Source organism: Hemiscyllium ocellatum, chromosome 32 (assembly GCF_020745735.1).
Source record: "Hemiscyllium ocellatum isolate sHemOce1 chromosome 32, sHemOce1.pat.X.cur, whole genome shotgun sequence".
In the NCBI taxonomy this organism is placed as follows: domain Eukaryota; kingdom Metazoa; phylum Chordata; class Chondrichthyes; order Orectolobiformes; family Hemiscylliidae; genus Hemiscyllium; species Hemiscyllium ocellatum.
Window position 1 is genome coordinate 33,580,505 of NC_083432.1, and position 17,385 is coordinate 33,597,889.

At 39.4% G+C, this 17,385-nt stretch overlaps 1 protein-coding gene across 2 annotated transcripts in view; it reads right to left on the bottom strand.

The window, feature by feature from the left end:
• Window positions 1–9,321: 9,321 nt before the first annotated feature.
• The window catches only part of LOC132831027 (uncharacterized), a 44,318-nt gene continuing 36,254 nt past the window's right edge, over window positions 9,322–17,385 (bottom strand). For both annotated transcript variants that reach the window (XM_060849060.1, XM_060849061.1), the window contains 2 exons: window positions 9,787–9,898; window positions 9,322–9,386 (listed from right to left, as the gene is read on the bottom strand). In XM_060849060.1, coding sequence (XP_060705043.1) covers window positions 9,330–9,386; window positions 9,787–9,898 — 169 coding nt within the window. In that variant the 3' untranslated portion in view covers window positions 9,322–9,329. The remainder of the gene's footprint in view (window positions 9,387–9,786; window positions 9,899–17,385) is intronic.

Genomic DNA, 17,385 nt, shown 5'->3' on the forward strand with positions numbered 1-17,385 from the left:
CTGAGGATGTTAGGACTGAAATGGACCACAGCCACTGGCTGCTCACTTGACCGTCTCAAAGTGGTCTGCAGCTACTCAGTGAAATCTTTGACCCTGACACCAGAGAGGCAACATACCATCCAGCTCCTTGTTAGTGGCTGCAGAAAAGCCTGCCTACTTCCCCTCTTGCCACTATAGTTTTCCTCATCTTCTGGCTTCCCTGTACCATCTGTGCTTAAGTTAATACTCCAACATTTAAAGGGATGGCAGGGTAACTCAGTTCCATTCAGTGCGCATTCTGTTCAATGTGAGAACTCTGGGAGGCTTCTCTTGACCTGAATAGCCAAATGAGCAGGAAGTATTATCAGCTGGAGAGGTTCGAATTCCAGTTTTCAAAGCTTGACCAGTGTGTCATAATATTTTCCTGAACAATGCTTGATCTGCATTATTACAGAAATTACATCAGTGTGCTTGACAATTATGTGCTTTTCATGTTCTCAATGTGATCATCCACAGCTTGAGTGTGAGCTAATAGAATGGTCTTGTGTTCCAAGTGAGCCAGATAGTCAGAAATTAACTTAAGACTTATATAGACAAATACTTACCAGTGACTCATTAATCAACTGCTTCCCTTAGTGTAATTGTGACTTTATTTTTAAGCAAATTAATTCAATGCAATTCAAGAATTATTTAGAATTAAGCCTAATGAATTGTAAAAAACTTGTATTTAGGAAACTTAAAATCTATTCAAAATTAACTAAATTTAATTTAATCTATTGTCCTCTCATGAACCAATAAAGACATCAGCAATATTCACCAACCAATCAGGTACCTATTATCATGTAGGACTACCAATAATCTTTTTGTCCACTGATTATACAATGTCTATGCTCAGCATGTTCAGTGCCAGAACATTCAGCTCCACTGTTACTCTCCGAATGCTCCTGTTACTGCTCACTGCACAGTGCCCTGGATAGGCAGGGCCTGCTATGGAGAAAATATAGAGAACCACCAGGATACACAGAGAGTTCTTCAAGAAGTAGGTCTTTTATTTGCAAACAAAAAAACTGTGACACTGAGAAAGCAGATTCTCAAATGCCCACAAACCTCAGGGTCCATGGATTTTTATATTTTTCTTCTCATGTTTCTGTTAGCTTATCAGCATGTCTAACTCATATTAATCAAAGTACCTCACTCTAGTTCCACAATAAACCAGTGATGTTAGTTCCTATTATCTCTTTAGTTGTACATTCTACTTAATGTTGTTCTAATATCACGTTTAGATATTTATTGTTAACTCTGCTACAATGGTCTTTCATTCCAGACCCTACTTGATATTTTCCTAATGTCATGATTAGATATTTATTATCACTTCTGCTACAGTGATCTTCCATTGCAGGCTAATGTATCATGATAGATATTTAGCTATTCCATCTATTACAATACTCTCCTGTCTCAAGCTGACTCTACTAACTATTAATTAGATATTTTAATGTCATGTCCCAAATATTTGTCCCAATCCTGTCATAATAACACTTAACTGAGAAACTTGCTTTATTACTTGTGTTATCTCATCTCACCAAAGTGACCTTTCAGCCTTAACCTTACTCTGCTAATTGGTGTAAGAATGTTCCAGAATCCTTATTCCATCTTACCTTTCACAGATCACAGATTGCCAGTGGTCTTCACACTTTAACCCTTCTCATGCTTTCATACTCGTTATTTTCCATCTACCTCAATCTAATATTTTATCCTTAATGACAGTTCGCGACAGTGCAGCACTCCATTAATGTTACAATGGCATGTCAGACTAGAGTTTGCACTGAAGCCCCTGAAGCGTGATTTGTGCCCACAGCATTCTGACTCAGAGGTAAGACTTCTGCCCACTGAGCCACAGACAATAGAGAGAAGTTCATTAATGAAGAAAGAGCAACCTGGGATGGATAATAAGTGCTGCCCCAGCCATGGGATGTTCCTATTCTATGAATGAATAAAAACAAAAGTACTTGAAAATGGCTGGGTCAAGTACACCAACCTGAACCAACCCTGCAGTGATTACTGGATCAAAGGCGACTGTGTTCCACCAACAATCTTCTCTTCTATTCGGTCTGTCTCCAGCCAGCACAGAGATTCCTCCTCGATTCCCATCAATTTCTATTTTACTCGGGCCCCATAATGCCACTCTTGGTCAAGTGCTCTTTTGAGATCAGGAACAATAACTTCACCTTATGTCTGGAGCTCAGTACTTTGGTCCATGCAAGGATCATGGTTGTTATGTGGAGCCCAAACTGAGCGTTGGTGAGTAGTTACTGTTTAGTGCCAACTTGATAATGTTGTCAATGACACCTTGCACCATGTTGATTAAATTGACAGCAGATTGATGGGTTATAATTGGCTGGATTGGATTTGTTCTGTTGTTCCTAGGCTAAGAAGTGCCTGGCAATCTGCCAATTTATCAAGTAGATGCTAGTACTGTATTGGATTATTTCATTTAAGGGTACAGCAGGTCGTGAAGCATGAGTGAATTAAATTAGCTGAAGATTGACATCAGAGATTCTGCAGATCTCAGAAAGCAGTCATCAATTAATTCCCCCTAGAAATGTGAATGGGGTGTTAAGTGAGAACTGGAAAGGTAAATCATACCCGTTGTTCTCAAGTAGTTCAACTCAGCCAGACTGAAGATTGTCTATTTGGAATAAGGTACCAAAGGAGTCATCAGCTGGAGAGGAGGATGCTGAGAAAGAAAACTGGCAGGAAAGCTTCAGGAACTGATTTGGAAATACCTTGACTGATAGCAGACTAAGACAGACACTCGTTGAATATATTCTGCCCGAAGAACGTGAGTCTATACCTGTTAAATGAAATGGCTCTATTGTGGGCTTATTAAAAGGGCCAATTTCTATAATGTTAAGAAGTTATTATCAAATATCTAGGCTTGGCTATTTTGCATGGAAAAGTACTTACCCTTACTGCTTGCTGTCTTGTGTCCATGTATTTAATTTGTTAAACAATATATATATGCCTAACACACAGTTTGCCTAAACGTGAAACAAAAGTGTCATAAATATATCTGTGACACAATTAAGACATATTTAGATAAACTGATTGCCAATCACTGCCAAGGCAGATTAATAATACACAACATACAAGTGTCCTTGGCATGTGGGTTTTAGCCATATGAAATTAAATCTGATGACAAAAACACCGGATTATTTATATCTCAGGAATATATCATTCATGCTTTTATCTCTCAAGTCCAGTTGCACATCAGAACTTATGTAACATTACTGGACAGGACTAAAGAAACTGCAACATAATCAAAAGTTATGTACATCTATTGCAAAATATGTAAATTGTCCCACTGGAGTATTCAATGAGTAGGTATTAACTTTGCTCTGGCCATCAGAACTAATTAATAGTTCTTCTATGGCATACATGTTTTACATGAAGCAACAGCATGCAAGTTAATTGCTTTATTTGCTTACTTCACAGCGAGTTCAAAATTAATTAATTAGTTGTGAAGAACTCTGGGATATCCTGAGAATGCAGTCAAATGCAATAATATTATAATCTTTTCTTATCGAGCTGCATGGTCACTTCATTACACAAAGAACGGACTCAAGGCAGGGCGCATGAATGAGTGAAAATGTTTTGCTAACTTAGAACATCTGAATGCAGTCCATAATTATCTTTAAAAACTACAGAATACAAAAAAATGAACTGAATTTGAGGGTAACTCAGAAATTATATCCTCCATGCAATGAAAGAATAAAACTATTTTGTCTTGATATTTAGCCCCAGCTTCCTGATCATTCCATGCTGACATATTGTGCTAGCTGTGTGTGTTCTTGCAGCAACTGGTAAAGATGAATAAGTGACTCCTTCCCACTGATTATTGTCATATTAGTGTAATACTGCCTGAACGATATGGTGGCAAAATCATGATTAAAGGCATCCAGACTCTGGTACCTGCCAACTGTTCCAGCATACTTTCTTTCAAATAGATCTAAATTTCAATAATTGGAGTATTTTCAAAGTAACCCCCACCAATATGTTATAAAAGACATATCATGACTGTACTACTGTGCTATGGTGCAGCAAATGATCTCCTTTAAAGAATTCTAGGAAGGAGTTTTCTTAATGTATTTCTAAGATGCTGGAGAGAACAATTTGCCTACCATGGCACATTTTATATTGAAGGCATGAACTATTAAGGGCAGCAGTCACCCAAGAAATTAACAAAGGGCACATGTGACTTTCTGGGTCACTTTTTCATTAACATTAGATCAGCGAAATACCCACGCAAAAGATGACTCTCTTAAGCAGCTCACCAATTTCTTGATGGTGACTTGGAGATGCACGCATTTTAAAGAGTCTTCAGCATCAGGTTAAATATATATTTATTTATGTGATTATTTTACTCAGCACAGAGAGAACCAAAATTGTAGAACAGCAGGTGACTCAAGTTTAGAGTCTAAAACAGTTACTACAAGCACTTTCAAGCTGTTTCCAGACCATAAAAAAAACAAATCTGCAAGTAAACTAATTCTTAAAACTTCTGTAATCACTTTCCTCAAAGTATCAGAATACTTCTTGATATATCAACAACGGTCACCTCCTAACCTGCACTGACCCAAAGTGTCAGAATCTAAATGTTACCACTTCCAATTAATTGCAAGGAATGAACTTCTACATGGTGTGATCAGAAATTCATGATAAACTATACATTTAAAAATAATAGATGGTGCATACAGTAACTAAAACAACCCTGGTCTCTTTCCTCTTAATGTTACCTGAGTGACCTTTCCTCAATATTTGATCTGGATGGTGGAAGACACTCAAATTCAGAGACTGAGCAAAAAGAAATATAAGTGGAGAAAGAGTAGGATGCATTTATATAAATGCAAGGTTGCCATCGTCTTTCCAAATCATTGGGTTGCTTTCGCATGAGAGAGAGAGAGAGAGAGAGAGAGAAAGAAAGAGAGACAGAGAAAAACGACTGAGGGTCACCATGCCTCTGGTGGGCGGAGAGGTTAGGTAGGACAGTCCTTCATGGTACCTCAGCCGATGTGGGAGTTGCATCAATGCTGCTCCATCACAAATCAGCCATCCACTCAATTGAGTCAACTGACTCCCTCACATTTTTAAAGGAACTTTCACATAAAAAACTTGCCAAAATAAAGTAACTAAAAAAAGTGAGCACTGAAGCAACTGCAGAGATTTTAGGAAGTGAGGGCGAGGAAGTGATCAAAGTCTGGCCAAAGATGAAGATTTTAAGGAGCAAGTGAAAGAACATGAGAAATCTGAGGGGTTTAGAAAATAAATTTCAGGATATGGGAGTTATGGTGTTTGCTGACATGCCTATCTCAATCGCAATCATAGAACAAAGGAAGGGAACAAACACTAGAAAGTATATTTATAATTTGGGAAAAGCTACAAAACTTGAGAAGATGGAGGACTTGAAGGGACATTAAAAAATGTTTGGCTATTTTAAATTGCCAACCAGGAGCCATTATAGGTCAGTGAGGAAAGGAATGACGAATGAGGCAGGATTTGGTACAGAAGGAATACAGATGCCTGAGTTTGGGATGATGTCCTGTTTGAATGGTGTTGGAAGACAAGTAACAAAAGAACTGGAACAGTTGTAGAAAAACAAAGGTTTTCAGCAAGAACAAGAATAAAAATTATAAACCCCAATGTTGGACCTGACCTGGGATCCCTGTACTTAAGCTATGCACAGTCACTGCCCCAGACCCAATGGAACCTTTAGCGTCTATTATGATGTCCTGGATTTTAATGGCTGATGAATGTATGTAAGTCAGATTATGTCACAAGGATTATTTTTATGGTGAAGTGGATCATGAGCTCACAGTCTGAAATAGTTGCAACACAGAAATGCATCCAAACATGTTAAACAATTTGTTCAAAAACAGAAACAGAGCTAGTTTTTACATTTCCGGAAGGTTTACTGTCCTTTTTTTCAGTCTTTTGGATGCTGATATTTGCCTAACATCCTAACATTTTGAAGGATAAATGAACTGTTATCATTACAGGAGCAATTATTTGAATAGTGTTTCAGTTTAAAGTGGTTGCTACAAAACCATCATGACATCCCATGTGTTTTCAACCATACTAACATGGGAACAAATATATTAGTTGACTTATATATGAGACATCATTTAACACTAGGTGACCTTGTGTGCTCTGGGCTCACTGTCCTCTTGTAATCTCGCCCTCCAAGAACCTCATGCTTGGTATTTCTTCTTGATTCTTCTATTTACAATATATTTAGACTAGCTTAACCAGAGGCAGGAATCTCTGAAGACTTTCTTCTAATTCTCCTCAAGCACAATTTCCTTCAAAATTCTATTCTTCAATTTTGGAGGTATCAAATCTCTCATCCATTGCTTTTAACAGCACTTTCAAACTTAGAAGTGTTTACTTTTTGACCCTGTCTTCACATCTGCTGCTACAACCATGCTCTACCACCTTCTCATCTACCACTTTTGCTTTCTTTCCAACCTGTGGATAACCTGGTAGAGCTCCACCTCTGCCCCATTACAACCAAGTAGTGCAGATTTGAGCATAAATGGTTCAATACTTATTTAGCCATCCATTACTAACACTGGCTAGGCCATATCCAGCTCTGTATTTCTCTGCCAAATTTAGTAACAACCCCAAGGAATATCCATGAACGCTACAATAACCACAGATTTCTCTAATTCCAAATGTTTCCTTAAATCTCTCACTCTTGTTCCTTTCACGATCACCTCTTTGCTGCTAAATTACTCTGGATTCAATTGTCTCTGCTATTGCTACCTTTCTCTATCCTCACTGCCATGGAACACCCTGAGTGCTTTTCCAACAATGGACATAAATATTTCTGTTACTTTGATTCCCACACCTTCACCATCTCCGAGTTTACTTTTTTTTTAATGAGATGACTTTCCTATATCTTGACTCTCCTTCGATTAAACAGGTGACCACTCAACTTCTCTACTTGGTCCTCATGCCAGCTAAAAATGTAAATCAACTGCCACTCCTTAGTAAATCAATATGGCTTAGAATTTTGAAATTCAAATATTATACATTGAGACAAGTATGGTTTACCAATTTAGCATTGTTGGCAACTTTTGATGTTACCTTTTCTGAAATAATTTTCTTTTGCATTTAGTCTCCTATCCAAATTAGAAAAGACCATTATGGTCCTTATATTCAGCATGGGTATCAAAGAAGTATCATATCTCTTGATATCATCCCTCTCTCTGACTCAAATCTAATGACTTGAGTTCCCCTACATGCCACACATCATCTGACCTGGAACAATATTACTGTCTCTTCACTGTCACTCATTCAAAATCCTGTAGCTCCATTCCTAACAGCACTGTGGGTGCACCAACATCACATGATCAAGAAGATGGCTCACTGTCACGTTCTGAAGAGCAGTTAGGGAGTGGAATCACATGCGAGTCCTGCCAATAACATTGTCAACCTGTGAAAGTCATAGAGTCCTCGGGTCATACAGCAGGGAAACAGACATGTCAGTGACCGACCAGACATCCCAATCTGATTCTGGATCAGAGGTGCTGGAAGAGCACAGCAGTTCAGGCAACATCCAACGAGCAGCGAAATCGACGTTTCGGGCAAAAGCCCTTCATCCCAATCTGACCCTAGTCCCATTTGCCAACATTTGGCCCATATCCCTTCATCTTCATATACCCATCCTTTTAAATGTTGTATTTGTACCTACCATCACCTCTGGCAACTTGTTCCATACACTCAGCATCCTCTGCATCCCTGCCCCTTCAGGTTCTTTTTAAATCTTTTCCCTCTCACCTTAAACCTATATCCTCTAGTTTGGGACTCCACTACTCTAGGAAAAAGACCTTGGCTACTTATCCAATCCATGACCCTCTTTAAGGTCACCCTTCCAATGCTTTAGAGAAAAAAGTCCTAACCTAGTCAGCCACTCCCTGCAACTATATAGTTCTGGCAACATCCATCTAAATCTTTTCTGCATACTCTCAAGTTTAATTACATCCTTCCTTTAAAAAGGGGACTAGAATTGCACACAGTATTCTAAAAGTGGCCTCACCAATATTCTGTACAGCTGCAACATAATGTCCCAACTCATATATACGATGTTCTGATCAATGAAGCAAGCTTACCAAATGCGTTTTTCACCTGTCTACCTGCGACTCCACTTTCAAGGAACTATGCACCTGCAATGCTAGGTCTCTGTGGTCGGTAACACTCTGCAGGGCCCTACATTTAACTGCATAGGTCCTACCCTGGTTTGCTTTACCAAAAAGCAACATTTTACATTTATCTAGATTAAACTCTATCTGACTATCTTCGGCCCATTGGCCCATTCTTCACTATCCACTGCACCACCTATTTTGGTGCAATCTGCAAGTTTACATGCATCCTATATTCACATCCAAATCATTTATATAAATTACAAAAAGCAGTGGGCCCAGCATTGACTCTTGTCACACACCGCTGGTCATAGGCCTCCAGTCTGAAAAACAACCCTCTACCACCACCCTCTGTCTCCAACAGTCAAGCCAATTTTGTATCCAATTGGCTAGTTTCCCTTGATCCTATGTGATCTAACTTTACTAACCTTGCGGAACTTGGTTGAACACTTTGCTGAAGTCCATGTAGATAACATCTACTGTTCTGTTTTCGTCAATCTTGTCACGCCTTCAAAAAACTGAATCCCGTCAGTGAGACACGATTTCCCATGCACAAAGCTCTGCTGACTATCCCTAATCAGTGCTTGCCTTTCCAAATGCATGTAAATTCCACCCCTTAAAATTTCTTCTAACAACTTACCCATCATTGACTTAAGAATAAACGTTTTAAACATGACCACCGCCTTTTGGCCATTCACCATCAATGCTTTTGTCAATTATTCTCTCCTGTTTTTCCAATTATTGTTTGGTCATCCTCCCTGCTTCCCCTCACCACTTACAGTTGAGAAAAAATTACTGCATTTCTAACTTTCCATGGACCTGTAGTGTTAAGTGTTTCATTTCCAAAAGTGCTGCTCAACCTGGGTATTTTCCACAGTTTCTGTTTGTATTTCAAATTTCCAGTAGCTATGGCATTTGCTTGTGTCCAACTGTATTTGAATTGAATTTCAGGTGAAGGGAGTGGAAAAGGAACACTAGTTTAACCAAAGATGACTGAATCATGTCAGTGAACAGTTTTATTAACTGCAGTTTATTTACCCCGTAAAGAAACAGAGTACAATGATCAACACAGAATATCAATAAAGCACTTCAAAAAGCAGCTGTCACTGAACTATCACTCCAGCTTCTTATCAAATCCTTAATGGTGATCTTTCAGTTCTCATTTTTCTTATGGTTTGAGGAAACAGGAGGAAGCTTTTGGTTTATATCCTGTAAAAGAACATTTGACTTGATTAATTAAAAAAAACTAGATCTGAGAATAACACATTGTAGATGGCATTAGATAAGAACCACAATTGTAAAGTATCTATGGCACTTCCATTTGTGTTTCAAACTATTTTGTTCCCCTTCAGTTAAAAAACTATTTGATCTTTTCTATAGTTCTTGCTCCTGATTCAGAGATAATGGTTACAAAATGCACACATTTGGAAAAGACAAGATAAGCTGATGCACTGATGACACAGAAACAATCGGCTCACAAACCAATAGGCAAACAATTGAATGGCATTAGATGGAAAAGCAATTACACCTACTTACTGGCTTCATTTAAAGAGAGGAAAAATTAAAACAAATAGACCACATGCAATAAATGTTGAGAAGTGGATCCTACCTTCCATTTATCATTCTGGTCACTTGTGCTATATTTCTGTCTCTTCTGTTTCATTCCACCTTTGTCCTTGGGAATGCTAGGAAGCCCTGTTGATCGGTGACTCGCTCCATAACTAAAGGAAATGAGTTTTGTGGTTAACTAACACAACTCAGTTAGACCAGGGGTATGTAGTCTTGTTAGGTGCACTCTGTTGATCAACTTGCATCGTTTAAAAAATAAAAATATTATACCGAAAATATTTATGAATAATACTGTTGTTAATCATATAATGGGTAGTTTATGTTCGCTTAATATCTTATCTGTTGATAGTTTTAATGTATCAAGATATAACAAATAATTTTCAGTGATCTTATAATTAGTTCAAATCATGGCAATCTATTAAAATAGTCACTTTTCAAATATCCTATGTGTCTGAGTATTCAATTTGATTAATAAATGGTATGACATCAATCAAAATCACAATCAAAGAAACTTCTGAGTATGTGCTTTTGTTGTTAGAGGTCAGACACATAGTAATACTGTTAATATTCCCACCAAAGTGAATCAGATGCATATATTGTCACACATTAACGTGACTACCTTACAATTACCGTACTCGAAAGCTTTGTACTTTGCAAAGTACAATGCTTGTGAATCCTGAATTATATCACATAAATCAAAAACAATCCTGGTTTATCTATAGCCATTAATAAAATCAAATCTCACTCAATTTTTGAAGTTCAATGTATTAATGAGTCATTTGAGGTGGGATTCTGGGTAATTCAAGATGGAGGACGGGAAAACTTTCTGGCTGTAAGAGCTGCTCCTTTTTTGAGGTATTTTAGATGTTGGTGGAAATTTCCTGGAATTCCAGGAGGATCAATTACTGTTTTATATGCTGTTGCATTGTTTTGGAACTTTGGGTAAAAAAAAGGAGAGAGAGAGAGAGTCTCTTGATTAAACTTAAAATGTAAGCCATAGCTATTAATTTAACCTGGGGCAGTGTTTGTAGAGGAATAGGATGGTATTATTTTCTGAGTCTGTAGATTGTGAAGGAGCAAAAATGGCCTTTGCAGTGATATATACTTCTTGTCAGATGTGGGAGTTTAAGGGTTACTGCGGATTATATCTGCCATAAATGCTGTTGGATGCGAATCTTATCAGATCGAGTGGATCGGCTGGAGAGACAGAAGCAATGAGGAATTTGCAACGGCCACAGTATGTGATGGATGGCAGTTATAGGAAGGGGGGAAAGTCTCAGATACAGTCACATAGATGGATTAACTCCAGGAAGGGTGAGAGGTTGGCACCTAGGGCAGGAGTCTTTTGTGGATATATCCATTTCAAACAGAAAAGTCTTTTTTTGAAAATGTAGGGGGTGATGGATTCTCAGGGGAACGTAGCACAAACAGCCAAGTTTCTGGTATTGAGACTGGCTCTAATGCAATGAGGAGTACGTCGGCTTCCAAGAGATCAATTGTGTTAGGGGATTCTGTAGTCAGAGGTACAGACAGACGTTTCTGTGGCCAGCAGAGTAAAAGCAGAATGGTATGTTGTTTCCCTGGTGCCAGGATCAAGGATGTCTCAGAGAGGGTGCAGAATGTTCTCACGGAGGAGAGGGGCCAGCAGGGGGTCATTGTCCACATTGGAACCAACAACTTTGGAAGGGAAAAGGTTGAGACTCTGAAGGGAGATTACAGAGAGTTAGGCAGAAATTTAAAAAGAAGTTGCTCAAAGGTAGTAATATCTGGATTACTCCCAGTGCTACGAGCTAGTGAGGAACGAAATAGGAAGATAGAGCAGATGAATGCATGGCTGAGGGGCTGGTGTATGGGAGAAGAATTCACATTTTTGGATCATTGGAATCTCTTTTGGGGTAGAAGTGACCTGTATATGGATTGCACCTAAATTGGAAGGGAACTAATATAATGGCAGGGAAATTTGCTAGAACTGCTGGGAGGATTTAAACTAGCAAGGTGGGAGGGTGGGAACCATGGAGAGAGACGGGTACAGCTGAGAACAGAAGTGAGTCAAACAGTCAGGGCAGGCAGAACAAGGTAGGACTAATAAATTAAACTGCATTTATTTCAATGCAAGGGGCCTAACAGGGAAGGCACATGAACTCAGGGCATGGTTAGGGACATAGGACTGGGATATCATAGCAATTACAGAAACATGGCTCAGAGATGGGCAGGACTGGCAGCTTAATATTCCAGGATACAAATGCGACAGGAAGGATAGAAAGGGAGGAGGCAAGAGAGGAGGGGGAGTTGCATTTTTGATAAGGGATAGTATTACAGCTGTGCTGAGGGAGGATATTCCCAGAAATACATCCAGGGAAGTTATTTGGGTGCAACTGAGAAATAAGAAAGGGATGATCACCTTACTGGGATTGTAATATAGACCCCCCAATAGTCAGAGGGAAATTGAGAAACAAATTTGTAAGGAGATCTCAGCTATCTGTAAGAACAATAGGGTAGTTATGGTAGGAGATTTTAACTTTCCAAACATCGACTGGGATGCCATAGTGTTAAAGGTTTAGATGGAGAGGAATTTCTTAAGTGTGCACAAGACAATTTTCTGATTCAGTATGTGGATGTACCTACTAAAGAAGGTGCAAAACTTGACCTAGTCTTGGGAAATAAGGCAGGGCAGATGACTGAGGTGTCAGTGGGAGAGCACTTTGGGGCCAGCGACCATAATTCTATTCGTTGTAAAATTGTGATGGAAAAGGATAGACCAGATCTAAAAGTTCTTGTTCTAAACTGGAGAAAGGCCAATTTTGACAGTATTAGGCAAGAACTTTCGAAAGCTGATTGGAGGCAGATGTTCGCAGGTAAAGGGATGGCTGGAAAATGGGAAACCTTCAGAAATGAGATAATGAGAGTCCAGAGAAAGTATATTCCTGTCAGGGTGAAAGGGAAGGCTGGAAGGTATAGGGAATGCTGGATAACAAAAGAAATTGAGGGTTTGATTAAGAAAAAGAAGGAAGCACATGTCAGGTATAGACAGGATAGATTGAGTGAATCCTTAGAGTATAAAGAAAGTAGGAGTATACTTAAGAGGGAAAGCAGGAGGGCAAAACGGGGACATGAGATAGCTTTGGCAAATAGAATTAAGAAGAATCCAAAGTGTTTTTACAAATATATTAAAGACAAAAGGGTAAGTGGGGAGAGAATAGGGCCCCTCAAAGATCAGCAAGGCGGCCTTTGTGTGGAGCCACAGAAAATGGGGGAGATACTAAATGAATATCTTGCATCAGTATTTACTGTGGAAAAGGATATGGAAGATATAGACTGTAGGGAAATAGATGGTGACATCTTCCAAAATCTCCAGATTACAGAGGAGGAAGTGCTGGATGTCTTGAAACGGTTAAAGATGGATAAATCCCAGGACCTGATCAGGTGTACTTGAGAACTCTGTGGGAAGCTAGAGAAGTGATTGCTGGGCCTCTTGCTGAAATATTTGTATCATCGATAGTCACAGGTGAGGTGCCGGAAGACTGGAGTTTGGCAAACATGGTGCCACTGTTTAAGAAGGGTGGTAAAGACAAGCCAGTGAACTATAGACCAGTGAGCCTGAACTCGGTGGTAGGCAATTTGTTGGAGGGAATCCTAAGGGACAGGATGCAAATGTATTTGGAAAGACAAGGACTGATTCGGGATAGTCAACATGGCTTTGTGAGTGGGAAATCATGTCTCACAGACTTGATTGAGTTTTTGAAGAAGTAACAAAGAAGATTGATGAGGGCAGAGCAGTTGATGTGATCTATATGGACTTCAGTAAGGCGTTCGACAAAGTTTCCCATGGGAGACTGATTAGCAAGGTTTGATCTCATGGAATACAGGGAGAACTAGCCATCTGGATACAGAACTGGCTCAGAGGGTGGTGGTGGAGGGTTGTTTTCCAGACTGGAGGTCGGTGACGAGTGGAGTGCCACAAGGAGCGGTGCTGGGCCCTCTACGATTTGGATGCAAGCATAAGAGGTACAATTAGTAAGTTTGCAGATGATACCAACAGAATCTGGACCATATGGGCCAATGGGCTGAGAAGTGGCAGATGGAGTTTAATTCAGATAAATGCGAGGTGCTGCATTTTGGGAAAGTAAATCTTAGCAGGACTTATGCATTTAATGGTAAGGTCCTAGGGAGTGTTGCTGAACAAAGAGACCTTGGAGTGCAGGTTCATAGCTCCTTGAAAGTGGAGTCACAGATAGATAGGATAGTGAAGAAGGTGTTTGGTATGCTTTCCTTTATTGGTCAGAGTATTGAGTACAGGAGTTGGGAGGTCATGTTGCAGCTGTACAGGACACTGTTGGAATACTGCGTGCAATTCTGGTCTCCTTCCTATCGGAAAGGCGTTGTGAAACTTGAAAGGGTTCAGAAAAGATTGACAAGGATGTTGCGAGGGTTGGAGGACCTGAGCTACAAGGAGAGGCTGAACAGGCTGGGGCTGTTTTCCCTGGAGCGTCGGGGGCTGAGGGGTGACCTTATAGAGGTTTACAAAATTATGAGGGGCATGGATAGGATAAATAGACCAAGTCTTTTCCCTGGGATCGGGGAGTCCAGAACTAGACGGCATAGGTTTAGGGTGAGAGGGGAAAGATATAAAAGAGATCTAAGGGGCAACTTTTTCACGCAGAGGATGGTACGTGTATGGAATGAGCTGCCCGAGGATATGGTGGAGGCTGGTACAATTGCAACGTTTAAGAGGCATTTAGATGGGTATATGAATAGGAAGGGTTTGGAGGGATATGGGCCGGGTGCTGGCAGATGGGACTAGCTTGGGTTGGGATATCTGGTCGGCATGGACGGGTTGGACCGAAGGATCTGTTTCCATGCTGTACATCTCTATGACTCTATGATTCTAGTATATTTGTTCAAAATAATAAATCAACTAAAACTCCATTATTTAAGTTTCTTTTGTCAGTCTTTGTGGTGTATCATGATAACAATGTTACAATTCAGCTTTTTTCAACACGTTAAGCAATATAAAATAAAGTTGATGATGGTGGAAATACTGGGCAGCTCTTGCAGCGCCTGCGGACAGAGAAACAGAGTTAATGTCATATGTCAATGACCTTCCATCAGAACCTACAACATGGCCTACACAGAGACTAGTGACATTTGCACTTTAATCTGTGAGTTGAATGAGAATAACATATTACAAGGCTGACAATTAAACTTTTACTCTGTTATTCTGCACTAAAGTTTCAGGTATTTGAATCGGCCATTTAGAAAGTTTCCAAGTATTTAACAGGTGAAAATGAAAACTTGTTGTGTTCATAATTCCTCGGGCAGATATGTATAACAACTTAATATCAATGAGTTGCTTTCATTTTAATCAAACTGTTTGCATGCATCAGCTCATTGTAAACTGCTAATCATTGGTATTGAGAAATGCTGACCACTTGGACAAACACTGCGGGTGATGATGTGAATTGGCCATCTTTTACAAGAATGGAAATTATAGCACTTCATATTATTTCACACAGTTCATTTCCAGAAGCCTAGATGGGTTTATCTATATTGAATACAAGGAGGAGGCTGGAAGAACACAGCAAGCCAGGTAGCATCAGGAGTATGTAATACTTTCAACCAGAATGCTGTCCATTAGAAATGAAAAATACTGACGTGAATTGTTCAAAGTTTGGCTCTTAGTGCAGTGGGTCTGGCAAAGTTGACAGTGCAAAGGCTGATGTTCTTAGCAGAGATCAAAAAAACAGGGGCAGCAAACAAATTCACCTTGAACAATTTACAAACAGCGCGGAAACACTTAAAGACAGGGCACAGGATTCAACATTTGACACCCTGAACATAAAGCAGATTTGATTCGAGAAGCCTGAATGCAGGAGACAGAATCTGTCAGGAGACACTCCTCCAAGCACAGATTCCCTCCCTTTCCCCTTGCTGCTCCTCCAGAGATAGTATCCACAATTGAAAGAGCAAGAAGTGAGAAATGGAAGAAAGCTGCGATTGGTGGTCCAGAGCACTGTGTAACTTACTGTACAGATGTTAGCTTTTTTCTCCCTCTTCAACCTCGAATATGTTTTGTGGTCATTTTTGTCATAACCACAGACTGTAGACTTCGATCACCTTTGGGCATATCTAACTTATAATTCCAATGTGTTTTTGAAAGAACAACAGTACAACAAAGTTGACTTCAAATGTAAATCCAGTGGCTGTCTGGACAGACTGACCCTAAAATGTCAACTGTGAAGTGACAGAAAAGCTTCCAAGGGATAGACTTAAAAGTGGATAAATGCACTATAAAGTGAGTTGTAATCTCTGAGAAATTATCTGACTGGGAACATGATGGAAGGAAAAAACAGCAGTCTGGTGAGCGACATGTTTTGTGCCTTGCGTTTTCACAACAATACACAACCAGTGGATAAACCCCAGCTCCACCCTGCTCTGGGTGTGTTCATGGAAGAAGGTATGCTAGGAGCTGAGGTGATACATGCCAGCGGGCTGAGTACTCATGTGTACTAGCCTGAGTTTGAGTGCTAACCTGATGCAAAAGGTCACAGTCAAAGTACTACCCATTAGCCAACCCTGCTGTTAAAGGAATCTTTCATTCAGTGTTAGCAGCCATCTATAGAGTCAAAAGGAAAAAGACAAAAGAATTTCAATCAATCTACAAAATTAAGAATCGTGAATTCACCTACTCAATTATCAGTATTCCACTATCTACTCTTTACAAAAGGTTGAGAGACTGAATGTATTTTAACTTTCTTTTGGACTTGCTTTTCATTTCTCGTATGTGTACAAGTGTTGCATTATTATCTCTTCAACTCAAGAAAGCCTACTTGGCTCCTTTTACAACACAAATTCAATTGGTCTGAGGGAAAGACATTCACAAGGGTTTTTTTCAAATTAACGTTGCAACTAAACAAAGAGGCACGTGAATAAAGGGGCGTGGGGCAGTTAATTCTTTCTTGTTTGGGAGTTTAACAATTTGGTGTATAGCATCTGGAGACATAACATTTGGAACCTCACCTGGGGTCTGATCATAACACAATACACAAAATTCAGTTGGTTTGATTGTAATCATAAAATGATTTGCATACTAACATTCAAAAATCACAAAACATTTTCTTCAGACCAGCCCTAATTATTTTATAATTCATAAAACAGTTCTGCTTCACATGTGCTGAATTATTGAGAGCTCAGGAAAGGAGGAGAGAAATGGAAGGACTTGGCATCTCTCTACAGTCGGCATTCTTCTTTTTCCTTTCAGAATATTTATAAAATATCCATTTCCAAGAAATGGCTCTTCACCATCCTTCCATATAACAACTTTCTCCATTTGTCATTTTCGTCAAGCCATTTCTCCTTATTTTTCAAATCATCTTAAATATCTCTCTTCTGGTGGCCAACCTTTTTGTCACCGGAAACAGTTTCTGCTTTTTTGCTCTATCAAAACACTTCATAACTTTAAACACCTCTGAAGCCAATACTGTGAATATTACAGCAGACCCATAAATGAATGCTACAGTCAGGAAGTGAGTAAAGAATTCAAAACCCTGAACAAGTTCCTCAATATATTTGGATTGTAGTCTGCACTGTCACTAAATGAGCAAGCTTCTCCACAGGTAATTTATGCCACTTGCGACTGACT